This window comes from Balaenoptera musculus, chromosome 4 (genome assembly GCF_009873245.2).
Source record: "Balaenoptera musculus isolate JJ_BM4_2016_0621 chromosome 4, mBalMus1.pri.v3, whole genome shotgun sequence".
Classification (NCBI taxonomy): Eukaryota; Metazoa; Chordata; class Mammalia; order Artiodactyla; family Balaenopteridae; genus Balaenoptera; species Balaenoptera musculus.
Genome location: NC_045788.1, coordinates 114,016,744 through 114,035,663, shown reverse-complemented (window position 1 = coordinate 114,035,663; position 18,920 = coordinate 114,016,744). Strand labels below are relative to the sequence as shown.

The following is an 18,920-nucleotide window of genomic DNA, read 5'->3' as shown; positions in this document are numbered from 1 at the left end:
AAATAGTGGGCCAAAAAAAAAAAAAAACATTCCACAAAGCACCTGTAACAAGCCTTCCTGATACCTAGAAGCCTAACTGCTTTAGCTGAAGACTTGAAGCTCATGGGACATGAACCAGATTGAAGAGCTAGAAGCAGACAGATGGTTATTTGTGATCGTCCTGTAAATGTAAATGCTATAAAGATGTTGTGATTATTTATGTATTTATTAATGCCCCAACACAGATTTAGAGAATGTAGGAGGCAGTATTTTAGCTTGAAATAATCTGGTGTTTCCCTTTGTTACCATCTTGAGAAACATCACTTAATGCTTTTTTTAGGACTATTCTGTGTAGTTCTGAATTTTAAATTCAATGTATTATTTCTTCCAATATCCAGAGTTATAGCTGTCTCTGTGACTGAGATTGAAATTAGCAAAAGGGCAGGTGCTGGAAGGAGATTGGGTAGCAGAGTAGAACATTTTGGGGATGTGGAGAGTTTTTGTTTTACAGTAGAGGAAGGCCGCCTTGAACACACTTAAGCCAGTACCCTCAATTCTACACACCGTTCTCCTCCTGACGTACTATTATATTTGGACACACCCTCTAAGTTCCCCTCATGCCTTTGAGTTTTCTGTGATTCTGGAAACATCAATCCCACATGAGCAATTTTGTGGACAATGGCACTTTAAGAAAAAAGAGGAACTGATTAAACATTAATTAGCCTCAATCCACAACTTCCTCACAAGCTAATGGATAGGGTATGCAGATCCCTGTCAAACATCAGATGCTAGGCTTTGCCAAAAATAGGACTTCCAAGTGTTGAAGGAGTGCCAACTGCTGGCTCCTTAACTCAAACCAAAGGAAATGATTACCAGAGACAGGCCTCGAGTCTGCCGTGGTCAGATGTCACCAGTTTGCAGTGCCACATGTGATCCAAGAGTTTATGAATGATCTCAACTCTTGGTCCCCAAGGAGAACATATGCATTACAGAGGTTACGGATACAAATTACAGAGAGCATGATGTTTCCATGCAATTTCTAAGAATCCTTCAGCAAGTTTTAAACATTAATGGAAAACATTAAGGAAGACTTGGCACTCTTAGGGGGACTTCAAATTATATTGCGGATGAGGACAGAACAGGGCTAAAAAAGGATTCGAGAATAAAGACTTGGCTAAGAAATTTGGAGCTGGCCATCCCTCTTGGATGAGTTGTGTGTTTGTGTGTTTTATTCCCTGCAGAATTCGAGGCTTCACAAAATGCTATGACTTGAAAATGAGCAAGTCACAGGGTATCCCTGTTCATTTATCATGCTCCAATTCATACCACTGGTTTATCTGGATCATTTGCTGAGTGAATTTGCTTGCACAGGGAATCTTAGTGGGATGAGGGGTGAGAGCTTCTCATTTTGGAATTGTCAGCATGTTGCAGAGGTGCCAGAGTGTCAGCTTGCACAGCGGTAGCAGGATGTCTCCCCACTGAGTTCTTTCTTTCCCATTCCCCTTCTGTGCAGAACAAACCACTTATGACTTGTTCCCTAAATATCAGATCTTATTGTCTATTTAGCTGGTGGCTGGCCTGTCCATTCTGACCATATCGTGTTCAATTGTACCAAATATAATAAAGTAGTTTGTTGTGAATGATGGTTCCTCTTTAGATTTATTAGGTCTTTTGGTCTTTGCAACTTAAGAAAAATACAGAATTATTGTAACTTATCCGTGTAGAGCTTTCAGTTGAAGGGGGAAACTCAATTTCAACTGGCCTAAAAATGAAAGAAAACTCCTTTAGATCCCATACGCAGAAAGTCCAGATTTAACACAGTCTTCAGAATTGCTTTGTTCAGTTATGGCATCACGAACCCAGGTATTTTTTCTCGTGTGCAGAGCCTCAGTTTCATTCTGAGGCTGGAGCTCCCCCTGGGGTCACAGCATGGCTGCCAAGAACGGCCATTTAGTGCAGCAGGACAAGACAGTGTGCTTTCCTGGGAAGCAGCGTAGAGGACCTGGACTTCAGGCTGACTGGGATTACACCCGATCATTCCCCATGGTGAGAGGTGCTGCTCTTGCTGAGGATAGGAAAATAATGTGTACCAGCTGTAGAAATGGCTATCACTATTTTTCCTAACCCACTGTAATATTTACTATGATATTCTATAATTTGTGCTAGCAGTTTTATTGGTTGCACATAAATATGTTGTTCCTTTGAGTGATTGATTTCTCACCTTTTTGAACTGCCTGGCTTTTATTTTAGAGATACACGAGCTTGTAGGTAGGCAAGTCAAGTGCACTGTCTCTTAAATCCTACCAACTTAAATTGTTCTTCAGAAATGACATTTTGAAATCAAATTAAAACACTGTAGTGTATTTTATACAATAAGAAAAAGACTGCAACACACCCGTTGAAGAGGAGTTCATCAATTCAATCAACCTGTCAAGTATACTTGGTGAACTCGTCTGATGCCCTTCAAGATGGCAGCCCTTTGGTGGGTTACCTAGACCCGTGTAAGTGTAAACGAAAAAACTTTTCAGATGAGTGAATCTGAAGCTGACATTGAAGGAACAGTATGTGTTTGAAGAAAGAAATAGGAAAAAGTAAGGGAACAAAGAGGTATCTGGGGAAGATTTTCAAGCAGAAAGACCATATATGCTAATGTGCACCGATAATTAGATGTTCCTCTGTGTGTCTATGGCAAGAGGGTTGCAGAAATGTATGTGATGAGCGTGGAAATATAAACACAGAGACCTGATTCTATACAACATTTAATATCACATTAAGAAGAGAATTTTTTCTTAAGAGCCATTTAAAAAGTTGTGCAAAAGGAATTGATGTGATCATATGTGCACTTTAGCAAACTCATAATAGCCACAATAGAGAGATTAAAAGAGAAATCAGAGAAAAAGTTTAAATAGGATACCTGGAAGTAATTAAGGAAGAGATAAGGACATCCTGAACTAGGGCAGTGGGGACAAAATAAACAGATACATGTGATATTACAAATCATTGTAGCATAATGACTGTGCATAGGGTCTAGAGTCAGACCTACAGGGTTCAGACTCTGTACTTGTCCACCACAATAGGTCATTCCAGGTGACCTGTGACATATCCGTGATGCCAGGTTTTGCACATAGTGTGTACTCATTAAATATTAGCTATTATTGTAGGGCAGTTACTTTTAAAATAGGGAGATCAAAGTGTTACTGTGTGTGCTGCTGATTCAAAAAAGCAAGTTTAAAAAAAAATTCTTGTTATTTCATATATTATGCATAACTAAAGGCTTCTGACGGTCCTTTTAAGTATCAAGATTTACTCAAATTTTGTATTCTTAAAGTAAAATATGCACTGGATGGGCATCTCTTGGAACTAGTCGTCAGTCTTCTACTGCGAAGTCTCTTGCTGCACAGCTCTGACAGCTCAGGTGCACATGCAGAGAGAAATCCTGCTGGCATGGAAGCCTTGTGATCAGCGTTGCTTTGAGTTGCCAGAGGTTTCAACTGCTGCTAACCATGCCTTTAATTACATATCTCTTTTTAAATTACCTTTCCCATGATCAGTTTAATTTGTTGTGGATGGTCTTCTTTATCTGATGGTGTGTATGAATACTTTCATCCATAATTTTTTAGGCTCTACATTTTTAATAACTGCTTGGAAGCATGTGTAGGTTGTAAGTCAGAAATGTATCTTTCAGAAGTCTGCTAATTATGCAGTCTCATTTCATTATTACTGCTAATTTATTTTAAAATGATGAAATGTCAGAGTCATGATTTGCTTTGTCTCTGTTGACTGAGGCAAAAAAGAATTTTGAGAACTATTGAATTAGGACAGAAGGGAGAGGACTTGGTGAGCTAAAGAATATGGGATAGTAAGAAGCAGGAGTCCAGGAGGTCAGCTCTAGAGGGATACCTAGATGTGAAGCTGTTTCAGGGCACTGTATAAGTTACCTATTGCTGTATCACAAATTACCACAAAACTTAGCAGCTTAAAACAACACACATTTATTTTCTTACTGTTGGTGGGTCAGGAACCCAGACATGAGTTAACTTAGTCTTCTGCTAAGGATCTCTCGCAACGCTGCAATGCAGATGTTGGTCAGGGCCGTGGTCTCATGTAAAGGCTCAACTGCAGAAGTTTCTGTTCCCAAATTTAAGTAGTTGCTGGCAGGATTTGAGCCCTCAAAGGATGTGGACTGAAGCCTCAGTTCCTTGCTTACCGTTGGCTGAAAGCTGCCTTCAGGTCATTGCCAAATGGGCCTCTACATCGAGCAATGTGGCATCTTGCATGATCAGAGGAAGCACATGAGGAGAGAGGGAGAGAGAGAGACAGAAGGACAGACAGAACCAAAAAGATGCAACTTACAACCTTTTGTAACCTAATTTTTGAAATGACATTCCATCACTTCATTAAAGGCATGTCACCAGGTCCAGCCCACAGTTAAGGGGAGGGGATGAGACAAAGAAATAAATACCAAGAGGGAGAGGTTATTGCGGAACATTAGAGAACAAGCCTACCACAGGCACCGTCATGTCATTTCTGTTTTATACAGTATTCCTTAACCATTTTATAAGACACTGCCAAGCACATTGTAGTATTCAGTGTCTTCTTGTAGAATTGAATTAATTTGTTACAAATCTTTATGTCATGAATATGAACTCTATCATATCAAACACAGTAGTAATTCAGAATTTATTGATCTTCCAGAATAACTTTCTAAGTCACTGTGCATGTCAATGTAAAAAGAATTCAAGTCTAACCCAGGTTATGACTAGCTTAGTGAAGTCTCATTTGTGTTTTCAGCTCATACAGAGAAATGAATATTTGGGTTCTAGCCAACGAGATTTCTGTTTTTCCCCCATGGAGATTTGAACCCTTGTATTCTAAACTTAGATCTGCAAGCAAGTACTATATCAAAAGTGTACCTATTATATCTTTTTCTCTTTAAAGTACAACTTACCTCTACCCTGCCCCCAGCTTTTGTCTTTTTAACCAGATTCTTTTCAGTTCATCATGTTTATTTCTCTTCACCCTATTTAAAGACTTGTTTGGAGCTTTAGGTAAACACATATTGCTGCATGTTCTTGTTTTGGCTTACTTGTCAAGCCACATTGAAAATATGGCTCCCAGTTCTTTCTAGAATAGGAGCTTAATGAGAAAAAAAATATAGACTCAATTTGGACTTGCTTTGCTTTTTTACATTCACAGGACTGTTTTAGTTCCCGTTATCTAACATACATAAATCCTTTACTGTAGAGAACACCTTCTATTTTTTATCACTTGCCATAAAGCAGAGGGCAAAATCCAAGACAGAAATGAATAATTAGCAAAAAATTGGAAACAATAAATATTTCATTTTATTTTGTTTATATTTGTGAATGGGTATACAAACCTCAGAAACACAGAAGCAGGTATCAGAACATTTATACAATTTGAGATGAGTAAAAATGACTTTCTATTTCCTAAGAGAGATTCTATATTTGTTTGCTGTGCTAGACCCTGCTGAAAGGGTTGTTTTTCTCTTGCATGTTTTATTTGTGTGAGAGAGAGAGAGAAGAAACACATTTTATTACCCCCAAAGATGTAGGGTAAAAGAAATGGTATCACTAAGCAAAAATGAATTACTCTATAAACCCCAAAGAGCATTTTACAAGTTGAAGAGGGTACAGTACCAATTATACTATTATCTCACTCTACTCTCTGGGTGGATAGTCAGAAAGCCTAAAATTACAGTTGATGTTAGATTTCTTGGCTTCATTTGCAAATGGGAGTCATTTTCTTTTTTTGTCAACGCCATAAACACACGTTATATTGTTTAAGAGCAGCAGCCCCTACTTTGTTATGATATTTTTCTCCTTTTTATCCCCCATATCAAAGGACCTTTTTTTTTCCCCTTAATTTGGCTTGTTGCAGATTGATGTAATACCATGTTTCTGAATCATTTGCAGTGGTCTTAAGATCTGTTTGAGCAGAGGCTTTTTGGCTTACTTGTCAGGAAACCAGTTCTGGAGAAGGTCCTCCAACTGGCCAGATGTGTCATTTTGGACTAGATTGAGAGCCTGCCAAAACACCATTTGCTGCCAGTACCAGATATTGTATGGGTGCTCACCACCCTGTTACCATGGTTTTGCGGGTCTTAACGTTGCATAAATAGGCAGCTGTTCTGTATTCAGAATATAAATGAGTCACCAGCTTGCTCTACCTTGAGGATTTACCTGCAATAGGGAACCACAGTGTTAACCCCTTCTTACCCTCCTGTCTGAACATCACATTTAAATGCACACTTCTCTCAGCCCATTCAGAAGCAAACCCCTATGCATATAAATCACATCCTTCTTGCCGGTTAGACAAGAGAACGGAAAAATGTGCAGTTCATTGTGCTAAAATGGAACACATTTCCTCAGCAGCTAAAGCAGTAAATTAATCAGCTTATAAACTAAGAGTGAGCAATTTGTGCTGAATTCTTTCTTACTGCTTCTTCAATAGGAGACAAGGTTCTCTAATCTCATAAAAGGTCATGACTTCATTAAGATGGAAAACCATGTTGCAAGAGACAAGAAAAGAAAAGCCTTAAAAGTCACTCAGTTGTCTCTCTGGACCTATTTTCAGGACAGGGGATTTTTATTTATTTGGAGAATGACAATTAACCTGGAGACTTGGCCCAACAAAGAAGCAGAGTGCTGAAGTGGGTCTCATTACAGGACATCAAAGGCAGTTGGTTTGACCTAATCCACATTTGCAGCAGATGATTTACATAACAAGCTAGCACAAGCTGCCCAATTTTGATTTCAAATAGCTGACCAATTTCAAATAGCTTGACCAATTTATATATAGAAAATGTATGTGTGTGTTCATATGTATATATGTATGTAGGTGTGTGTATATATATGTACACATGTGTAACACACATACATATACATATACACGCATATATTTGTGTCGGGGGGGGTTATTTTTTTACCCCAAGGTACATTGGGAAAAAACCTTGTCTGTGTTAGAATATCAAAGAATAGGAAAAGTCAAGGCAGTTACAAAAAGCATAGGCAATTGTGTTATATGGTAGATTAGCTGGTCTCAACTACATTTTTTATTGAAGTATTGTTGACTTTTACAATATTATGTTAGTTTCAGGTGTACAGTAGTGATTAAATATTTTCACAGATTACACACCATACAAAGTTATTATAAAATATTGACTATATTCCCTGTGCTGTACATTACTTCTTTGTAACTTATTTATTTTATAACTGGTAGTTTGTACACTTTAATCTCCTTCACCTGTTTTCTCAACTGCTTTTTCTAATGTTTACCCTAAAATAGATATAGTCCTTATTTGCTAAATAAAACCAGCATTCTACAGTCTGATAGGACTGAGTCATTTCTCCAGGCTTTTCATTTTGCCAGGGGAAGAAAAGTACACAGATAGATAGGTGACATTTGGAGAGCCAGGCATGCCAGATTTTCGGAGGTTACAACGGAGGTCCAACCTGCTGTTCTCCTAATGAAAGGAGGGGAAATTCAGACTGGCAAAACCGCTATAAGGGATATCTCTGCTCCGAATGTCACGCTGCCCAGATGTCGCTCGGCAGGTGGAGATGCAGACAGAATGAAAATGTAGCCCTGTGTATGTGGGTGCTAGTGCATTGCAAGGGTGAACAATGAGTCTATCTTCAGAAGTGTAATGAAAACAGTGTGGATCTTGTCCATATTCATGTCACGAGAAAGGGCTTTCTCAAGGAGTTCTCACCCCACTTCCCCTCCCAGACTGACAGGCATACATGCTCCCAGACCACGTGCACATGACTTGTTTCGGGGCTTTAAGTATAACAAGTATAACAACTTATTTTAATGCATTTATACACATGTATGTATGCGCATATGCTTTTTAAATAGAAAATGGGATCATACTACATAAACAGTTTTGTACCTTGAGTTTGTATTAAATGTCAAAACTATATCATGAATGTGTCTCATTTTCTTTAGGCTTATCTCATTTTAAACTCAGATTTTATAGCAAAGGTTCATAATCATAGAGTTAATCATTTCCCAGTTGATGAGAGCTTAGATTGGCTGTAAAATATTTTAAGATGGGCGTGGTTCTGTTCTCAGTAAATACCAGCAAATTTTATTAGAACAAAGTAAGTTAAGACTTGAAGTTACATTTTGCAAGAGAAAGCTAAAGTTACTGTCATTGAGTTTTCTTTTACTACAATTGTTTTTCTTCAGTGTTACGAGATGACTTCCGGCAAAATCCCACAGATGTTGTAGTGGCAGCCGGAGAGCCTGCAATCCTGGAGTGCCAACCTCCCCGGGGACACCCAGAACCCACCATCTACTGGAAAAAAGATAAAATTCGAATTGACGACAAGGAAGAAAGAATAAGTGTGAGTTAAACTAAAATGGACCCCTAGAGAGACTGAATATCAAGCCTTAAAATGGATGTATTTTATTATTTTATTTACATTATTTATAATATTTTATTTATATTATTTATTATTTCTTGTTAATAAAGTTGTAGAACTGTATTTGAGTGCTAATTACTATTTACACAGTATTGAAAGGACTGAAAAAAGATAACCAAAAATAAAAACTTTGGAATGAGGCTTCAAAGAGTCAAATATTATATAAATCAAGTGTGTATGATATATTAATAACTGGACCAATCTGAATATGTAAATATATCTTTGCAGTAGAATACTGATGTCGAAGCTCTTTTTTAAGATCTCCAAATGCATCTATTGATCATGCAATACATAAGTGTCAAAGTGTAAATGATGGCCATAAACTGTATTAACTAGAACATTTCTTTTCATACTACTTTCAAAATTATAAGAGGAAATAATTTGAGGTGATGAATATTTCAAGCTCTTTCAGTTTTTCCAATGTAATATTTATAACTAAAATATTATATGAGAACTCATTTCAAAGTTTAAGAGATAGAAATTAAAATCAATGTAAAAATAACTGCCTGGTTTTATAGTTTAACCCTTGTAGAAAAATAGTCTGTTTTCAAGGGAAATGGATGATCAGGTTAATCAGTCAATTAATATTCAACATGGAACGCCCAGAAAATGGTAAAAAGGTAGAGAAATGGCATATAGTTATTTTATTTTTTCAGAGGATCCATTCAACATGGGTATGTGAAGTTTGTGAGAGCAGTCCACTGAAATAGTAGATAATGCCTCAACCTTCTGACATGGTTCTTAGTATAATTTTTATACTCAGTACAATAACTGAGATTTAATATATTTTATTTATAATAATGTCTCAACGAAACAAATGTGCCATTTCTATCAAAAAGTCCATGTTTCCTGGGTGTCTATTCTCTTTAAAAATATCTTATAAATGAGGTTTTATTCTTATGTGTACATTGTGATTACATCATAACACAGAACGAGAGAGGCCATGCAAAAGATCACAACATATTCCATATGATTCTGGCTTGAACTGTTGACACTGTGAGGATATACAGTGAAAGATAATTTGGTTCCCAGTGGTCTGTGCTCAGGTACCAAACCTATGAAAACCAGCATATTCTTATCTCATATCTCTTTAAGAACACTCAGTCATTGTAAAGTTAAGATTGTTGAACTAGATAAATAATAAAAAAATTTTTAAATTGGAAAAAGAAGCTATAAGTTGATGATTCACTTACCGAAAACCTTATTCTGCTTTAATGTACCCTTTAACTAACAGACATTTTAACATTATTACATTTGTTTATTCAAACAAAAATGCTTCTCATTTAAGAAACATTTAGGGACCACATATTAGAAGCCAGTGATTTGTACCAAGTCATACTCATCATTCAAAAAAAAATTATTTGTTTTTATTCAACCTGACCTCCTCTTCAAAAATTATCTCATAAATACAGTTAAGATGAGGCAAAGATAATTTTAATACTAACAATTGAAATGTAAACTCCATGAAAGCAGAGATTTTTACTATTTGGTTGACTGTTGAATCTCAAAGGCCTAGAACACTACCCAGCCCATCGAGGTACTCAGCAAATACTCACTGAATTCTTCTGAGTCAATTAGATTTCATTATATTATCCAAAGCAGATATCTAGTACTTTGTTCTGATGACAAATGTCAATAGAAATTCATTCAACAGAATCTCAGAGTGAAGACCAACCACTGTGGTTTAATGGGGGCAGTCACAAGATTCAAAATAGGACCAGGCAATAGAGAGGAAGACTGCCTTAAAGAAGCATTCTCTAGAAACGGAATATGGAGGCTTAGATTGAGGGTGAATTTAAGAGAAGAAAGTACACATGCAGATGCCAAAATAGTGGGAGAGTTTTGCGTCTTAGACACTCAGCTATTTCTTTTAGAGAAAAAAATATGTGCTTAAATATTTAAAATTATTTATTAGTGACCTTTCTTTCTCTGTTTCTTTTCCTTTCCATTTTCTTTTTTTTTCAATTTTAACAGATCCGTGGTGGAAAACTAATGATCTCCAATACCAGGAAAAGTGATGCAGGGATGTATACCTGTGTTGGCACCAATATGGTGGGAGAAAGAGACAGTGATCCAGCAGAGCTGACTGTCTTTGGTAAAACTCTCTTTTAAATTATAAATTGCTATTTACTATCTACTTTTCCTTTTCCTTTAAATATTTTTGCTAATACCAAACACCAGGCCATACAGGGACAGTTACTTCTGACTTGTGGTGAACTCAATAGACTAGAATTGTCTTGTTTTCTGGTTCTGTCTTTCAGATGAAATCTTTGATGTGAAGAAAATTAAACTTTTGAAACATTAATTTACCTACTTTATTCATATATATTTATAGGATTTTGCCTTTCATCAGGAGGTAAAAAACTGTTCTTTCTCAAAATCTATTTGAGAGATTATATACATTTAAAATTTATCACTCATTCCATTGTGATGCATTTATCAAGTATTTATTTTGTGCATGACACAGGGTAAGGTTTTTAAAAATTAGAGAGTGCAGTGTATAGCCATTTCACTTGTTTTCTAATTTAAAAAATTTCAGATTGAGCTATTTGCAGTTTTACCTCATGATAAAAAGACTAGCTTGCTAGTTATACACACGCAATCAAAATTAGAAAAAAATTGATCAACTATTTTGCTATAATATTCATGTTTCTTCAACTTTAAGAGCCAAAGGACTCTTTAGCTGGAGTAATTCAGTTAGTTAATGAAAACGTGATAAGATCTATATCACAGAAATAGTGGAGAAAGCATTAGGAAGGAGAAAATTGGAGGTAGGAAAGATGGCCAATTAAACAAAAGTAAGGAAAATGCTACAGGGCAGCTGTGGAAAATTGAAAGAGAAATACAATGGCAGAAAATTGGGGAAAATGGGGATCCTAAAGATGCTGGAAAATGAAACATTCCTTTAGAAGACACTGAAGTCCCATTGAAGTCCCATTCAAGTAGCTGTATGGAAATATATATGTATACACACAAACGCACTCACAAACACATACACATATGTATATACACACACATATATAGATGAGTGTGTATATCAATCTCTCTCTATATATATTTGAATAAAAGAGTCACTATTGCAGATATTATGATTTCTTTTTTAAATGCAAGCGATAATTGTGAATTTCAAATTACTTTTTTGTGTGTGCCAGTAAAATAATCTTCTGAATCTGTGCATGGTATGATAAGATCCTATGTCATTACTCCAGAACACACTGAGGTAGCATCAGAATCTGGCATACATCCCTAAAGAAACTTCTTTTGCAGTTTGGGATGTGCCACCCGTGGTATAATGGGATCCCGTGCTGCGATGCAAAAAAGAGCCATATTATGGTTTCCATTACAGTTAGAGTATCAGGTGTGCTTTATGAATATGTACTAGAGTGCAGGCCTCTCTTTTCAATTGCTCTGAGTATCAGGTAATCTCTGGTAATACTCCTTGTGGATACTAAGCAGCTTGAAGTCCCAAATGACAAAACCAGGATCCCATAATTCATTAAAGGAACTGAACAGTAAAAATAAAACTGTTGAAAGTATGCATGTAAATTTCTGTCCTACAGAGAGCTCAGACAATATCAGTTTGCCCTTACATTTCATGCAGTTATCTATCTATAGGAGTCTCAAAATGTGCTTCACTCCGTAATGAATAAAATACAGTTTTGCCTGCTAAGATATGAAATTAGCGGTCACTGAACATTAGCATTGAAAACCCACAAGTACAGCTATTCTATTTAAAGAAACACTCATCTCTATTCTTCTGTAGCTACCACCAGCTTTGGAACAGAAAAATGTTTCATTACAGCAGTATATATTGCCTTCAGAAGAAAATTGAAAGGGTTTAGTGTTATTACCCAAGCAATTAGACTTACCAAATGTGACTTGTGTTATGAAATATTCACCCTACTTTCTCTAAAAACATGATGAGAACTACAGGATATCCCTAAATATGTCAGGAGTTACAGGGGGGACTTCTAAATTATTTTGAAAGTAGCTATAAACCAAAAAGATTGAATTTGTCTACAGGCAGTTCTTCTGGAACAATTGATTTAGGAAGCTGAGAAACGTCTATCTCATGGTGTAAACTAGTCAGAACTGACCTAAGTACAATATTAAGTTGAGGGAAAAACTAAAATTCCATAATTGATAAGAAAACAACATCCAAACCTAGAAATAAAACATAAAAAGAGTAGTGATGGTCTAAATCAAGATTGTGACAAGTATCGCATGGGAAAGACCCCCTCCTGTACCTTGATTCCCCAATGCTTAGAGAAAATAAAATAACTAGTGTGCTATGTATAATGAGGCCTTCTTTAGCTTATTTTGATGTTCTATAACCAGAAAATGTTTTCTAGTAAACCTATCTGTATTTCATCGTTGTTAGATATTCTATCTCTGGTGGGAGGTTTATAAATGTAAAACTGGTTAGTGACAGTTTACCTCTCCTCTCTCAATTCTGTTTTCATGTAGCAACAATTCTGCCTTTAAAACTCTGGCTGCTATGACAACTCTGTACTCTTCCAGCTTTTAAATGAAAGTTTTTAAACGTCCTTTGCAACTCCATCTTTAAGATATATAATACAGAAAAAGTAACTGATGATATTTAATTGTTCAAAAATATAATTCACTTATAATGGCAAGGAAACCAATGAAAAGGATAAAGGGTCTTTACCAATACAATAGCCATCTGCAAGTATTTTGACTCTTTAATAAGTGGGATTGGACTTTGAAGATTTTTAGTTTGAAAATTGCAAATTATGCTTTAAAAATCTGCGCTTTAGAAAAAGTCTTAAATCAGTGTGACTTAATTTTCAAAATGTTACTCTGCCATACTCTATGAATCATTTATGCTGTTTGTTCTTCTTTAATATTTGCTGACCATAAAGTAACATCCTAGTTAAGTGGCAGCACCAAATCTAAAAATTAGAAGTAGGCATCATAGTGTAGAAGGACACTAAAATCTATGGCACAGTCTAGATGTCTTCATAAAGAATACTTCATAGCAATTTACATATGTTAATTAAATTCTAGAGATCCTGAAGACAGAGAAACTAGAGTTGAAGTCCATAATTAAATTTCCAGTTATGGGTAGGTTTGGGATATCTGTTATCTAGAATTTAACTATCATTAAAAAGCAACTAAAAATAAGAATTTTTTCCTAATGATTTTTAAATGTTTATAAAAGTAATACATGAAAAAAGATTTTCTATGTTACATTTCTAATAGACATTAGAAGTATTGCAAAACTTATGATGAAATACAGAAAGAGCTTGCAACCTCCCCTCCTCCCAACACACATACACACACACACATTTCTTATCTTTGAACATTCCTATAAGCCTGTTTTATCTTTTTCTTCTGGGATTTATTTCCATATTTCTATGTGCTCATTCTGCAGTTTTATACATTTTAACTTCTTATTTTGGAAGATGATGATTTGGTCCACTTATACTCCCTTCCCCAACTTCTCACCTGTACTTTTCCCTCTTTTTGTCTTTTCCCTTCTTTGTCTTTTCAGTATATTGACTTTAGAAACATTGATTATATTAATATTTAGAATTTAAGTTATTATAACCTTGTAAATATTGACTGTGAGCTAAGTGTTATGCTATTATAATGGCAGTACTTTTCTGGCACTATATTTGGTCTTCTTCAAATTAATAATAAATCCATTTTTCCTTTTACTTATGTTTATCTATGCCTGTCATGAATTCTTCTTGAAATCTTCAACAGAAGGTTTAAAATTCTCTAAATTCTATTTAGCTATTAAGTCTACTCTTGCTACAGCCATCCTGGGGGCGTCAGACTTCTGTCCAGTCCAACCGGGCTGGATTCTATTTAGGTCTACCCCAGAAACTTCATTCTGATATTCATCTTCCATTTCCTCTGATGCTGGATTCCCTGTTTCCTATATCTTGTATTCTTTTTTCTTGTTTAACTCCTATATTCAGAACAGTGTTTCTCTCCTGATTTCTCCTTGACTAGAGCCTAGAGCACATTCCAGACCAAACTATCTTTATTCAATCCAAAACTTAATGGATACTTCGGCTGGTTATAGAATTCAAGTTTAAAAAAATATTTTTGCTCGAAATATTAAGGTCGCCACTTCAATATCATTTTGCTTTCATCGTTACTGTTGAGGAGTCTACTGTACTTTTGATCCCTATGCGATCATTTTCCCTTTTTTTTCCTCTTTCCAAACTTTACTTAGTACCTTCTCTTTATCCCATGGTTCTGAAATGTTTCAATACCATGCCTCATTTTGGCACTTTTTTCTTTTACTGGTTGGACACTTACTGAGCAATCTCAATCTAAAAACACTCTATTCAAACAAGTCAATGAAATATACTGTCCATTTTTTCTATTCCATTTCTCTGTCAAGCATAAATTCATTAATGAGATGTTAAATCTCCTAGATCTTTCTTTTCTTGAAATATTCCTTATTTATAGCATCTTGTTCTTATTTCATGGATGTTTTAACTTATGTTGCATCTCAGGATTTTAACAATATTCTTTTTTTTAAAATAAAATTTTCTCATGATGCATTCCTCCTTTTCTTCTAAGTTCCTTTCCCTGACCTCTCGCCTGCATTGTTCTGTCTTTTACACAGGAGGCTTTCTTCAAATGACTATTTTCTTTGGGATGAGAATAGAGGTTGGGTCTGGTTATATTGATATTCAGTTATTGAGTGAGAGATAATAGTTGATGGCCTGAGTGTAGTTGAGATACTGTGAGACAAAGCTATGAGGGAAGAACTCTCAGAACCAAACCTTAGGAAATATCTGTGTGTTACTGATAACTTGTGGCCTTCATTTAAGAATTTAAAACAGAAGGTGTTATTAAAATCAAGGTGATTGTTAAGAGCAATTTAGTTCTTTTAAATAATATTAACTTGCAAACTTTAAAACAGCAAAATATTTCTCATTTGTTCACTTATTTAATAAATATCTTTTGAACACCTGCTATGTGCCAGGCTCTCAGTGTTTAAATAGAGTAGGGAAATGAATAGACAGGTCCCCTGCTTTCAGTATGACTCTCATATCATATCAGCAATAACATGAAACTTTGCCTCTAAAGCATGGTGAGAAAGGTATTCTTTTCCCTCTGAGAATATTTACCTATGTTTGCTTTTGCTTCACAGGATGGTTTCTCTCAGACAAAGAAAATTCTTGGCAAGAAGAGAAATTAGTGCAGCAAGGATTTATTTATTACAGTCAGGCAGACTGATCATTATCATGCAGTCTATATTGGAAGGGCACAGTTAATTCACATTCAATGGCTATCATAACCCCCTGCCCCTCACACATACCCATTTAAAAAAGGAGACATACTAGAACTAGCCATCTCACTTTCCAGTTTAATAGACACTACTGGGTGGCGGATCCTTCTGGGTCAACTGAAGTTAAGATAAGATTTACAAGCAGTGGTTAGGTCTCATGTGCTTTTACTGCATAGCTTTGGTCTTAGAGGACTTAAAGGACTCTACCTATATAATTATTGCCATAATGCTACTTTTATAATGTCAAGCAAAGTTTATTTTTAAATTGTTAAGGTTGTCCTAGTGATAGCTGTCACAGCACAGCCTTTGCCAATTTTACAGCCATAGTCAATGACTGAATACAGTTGAAAGAAATTTGTTCTCTGGACACTTAATTTCCTTCATTGTAGCATGTAAGTAAGAAAGTTAAGAGATATTATGCAACCACATTTCAGATTTATGGTTTTGGGATTGAACTGAGTATTTTGCTTTCTGAGTATTATTGACGTAACCACAAGGAGACTCGGCATTTGATTTTATTACAGTTGCATACAAAGCTGGATTTTCCACAATGCCAATTTGGAACTAAATTAACCTGGCTACTTGAGACCTGTACTTTACATAGTACCACGCTGCCAAAGAACACTGCTATCTCAAGAGAGATTAACCTTATAAGCAAACTATGCAGGTGATTCAAATCCAGTTAATCTCACAATAAAAAAATGTTAATTGCATTGACAAAGACATTGCCTCTGATCATGCTGTGGCTATATAATTAAGGATCAGGCCATTCAGAGGGACTCTAATCTCATTGATAAACTTTCAGCAAATAGCCCTTGAGATTTCTACCCGTGTTTCAATGTGTAATTAGCCATAAGGTAACAACATAGAAAAATCAGTGACCTTATTTTGACACGCCTTAAAATTTGGTTTGCTTGTTAGTCAGTAGTTCAAGATGTTTCATGTATATTTATTGTAGTTGTCCAGAGCTTCATGGAGTACAAACTTCACGGGGCATTAATGGGTATTGAATGTGGTCAATTATCGACTTGCTGGATGCTTCTCTTGTCATCTTACTTTCTAATCCTTCTAACTACATTATTTGCAGATGATTTTGACACAAAACAATAAACCCCAAGATAATTCCTTGTAATTTTTGTAATTTGCGTCTGAAAGGGGTGTGGTTTTGTGTTTGGCTATGGTAACAGTAGCCCCTGCAAAGGCAAAGCATTTAAAAATACATTTCTGCCTGTATAACTTATTTAGTCTTTAATACTCATATTTTTGATTCTCAGATTTTCTGGAGATAAAGTCTAGTTAAGTAAACTGAAAATAATTCCTACCAAAAAAAAGTCTTTCCATTTAAATAAATGTTAAGCAAACCTACAGTTTTTAACATACTGTTTTTTTGTAGGCTGTTAAAAATACAAAGTAGAAGATGAGCTTAATATAATTAGCAGAAAACAACTGAAATAATGAATAACACAACTTAGAGATAATTGCTGCAACAGGTGCTATGGAAATTCTCAGAACAATTTTTTAAAAGTTGTGACCAAATTCCAATGATTTGGTAAATTTCAATGTTACTTTGTTGGAAGGCACAACCTCAGGTACATTCAGGTATAAAACCCTTTCTGATGTGCCATGTATATGCAAATGACTTTCTTCTGGGTTATTCTTTACATTGTCCATTTTTTTTTATCAATTGAATTGCATTTGCCACCATAAACCAATGTTAGGCTTTCAAAAATTCTATACCACATAGTCTCCTGTGGTTATCTAGTTTCTAGGCAACTAAACTCTGCTTGAGGGCAGAATAGAATAGACAAAGTTCATTGCAAAGTTCTCCACCCCTACTGAGTTCATCAGAACAGCAGCAGGGAACCCCATAACTTTCTTCCTTCTTGAAATTGTAAATCAGGTGCTTCCACGTGTCTCCATACAAAACAGTGGGACTTAGAACAGGTATGATAACCAAAAAAATCCTCAAAGACCCTAATGGAGTCCTCTGAACGAAGAGACAATTTTAGTTTTGTGGCAACTCTTTCAAAGTTTGCTCTTTGAATTAATTATACTCATATGTTGCAATTTTGTGACTGGTGGCATGTTAAAGGAAACATACAATAACTTTGCCTGAAAATATTAATGTGTATTTTAGTGGAACTAATCTATATACTCTTACGCAATATACTTTGTAGTCAGCATCATGCCATGAAAATTTTCGATGTTAGAGAGATAGATACATAGATAGCATTTACATCCCAAGGTATGATTTTGCCACAATTTATCCTAAAATCCCCGATTTTCCAATACTGCCAGCATTGCTGCAATGATCCTATGTTGTTCTTATCTTTTGTCGCAGTTATCAATGATCGAAGTTACTGTTCTGTATTATTTGTATTGTGGAGTGTCTGCAAGTAATGACTATTTTGGTTCTTCTCCAATACTCACACTTCCGTTTTTTTTCTTACTGATTATTAATGTCAGCATGTCCATTTTGTTCCTGATTGTATTAGGCATGACTTTAGTATATTACTTTTAAAGAATAATTTTTGCATTTAGTTTCTGATAAAATATCTTCATTATACTTAAGAAGTTTCTTGTGATTCCTTCTTTATTTAGAATTTTTTTAATCCAACAGATTCTCTATGTCTATAGATGTAATCATATTTATTTTCTCCTCTCTATAATATAAGTAACCTCCTTTACCATATTAATTAAGAATGCACTTGACTTCAAGTAACAGAAGGCTAACAATGGCTTAAGTGTAAGGGGCCCATTTTTTTCATATCTACCATATCTGCAATGAAAGGATCGACACAGTCACACATCATGTCCATACCTTACCTGCCACTTTGTTCCAGTTTGCCAAATGGAACTTTGAGAATCTTTCTAGACTTTCCTTCCACATCTGAGTGATCACCCAGTTCTGGTATCTCTTCATTCTGTTCCCTCTTCCATATCCCTAGAACCACTCTGTCAGTTCTAAGCTGAAATAATTTCTTACAATAACTGTTTGACCTAATTCACTGCTTCATATTCTCTTCTAATTCCTTTTTCACAGATCTGCCAACACAATCGTTTTCATATGCTTATTAAAAATGGTGCTTCCTTAGTTAAAATCTTTCAACATCTCTCTATCACCTTTAGGGTAGAGCTCACATTCTTTGACAGGGTATAGAAGGCCCATCATTGTCTCACCATTTACCAACTAACTAGTTTCATCTCTCACCACT

The 18,920-nt window shown here is 35.5% G+C and overlaps 1 protein-coding gene across 5 annotated transcripts in view; it reads left to right on the top strand.

Annotated features, from left to right (window-relative positions):
• ROBO2 (roundabout guidance receptor 2) overlaps positions 1-18,920 on the top strand; it is a 562,867-nt gene that overhangs the window by 396,767 nt on the left and 147,180 nt on the right. For all 5 annotated transcript variants that reach the window (XM_036851501.1, XM_036851498.1, XM_036851500.1 and 2 more), the window contains exons 3-4: positions 8,194-8,351; positions 10,404-10,524. In XM_036851501.1, coding sequence (XP_036707396.1) covers positions 8,194-8,351; positions 10,404-10,524 — 279 coding nt within the window. The remainder of the gene's footprint in view (positions 1-8,193; positions 8,352-10,403; positions 10,525-18,920) is intronic.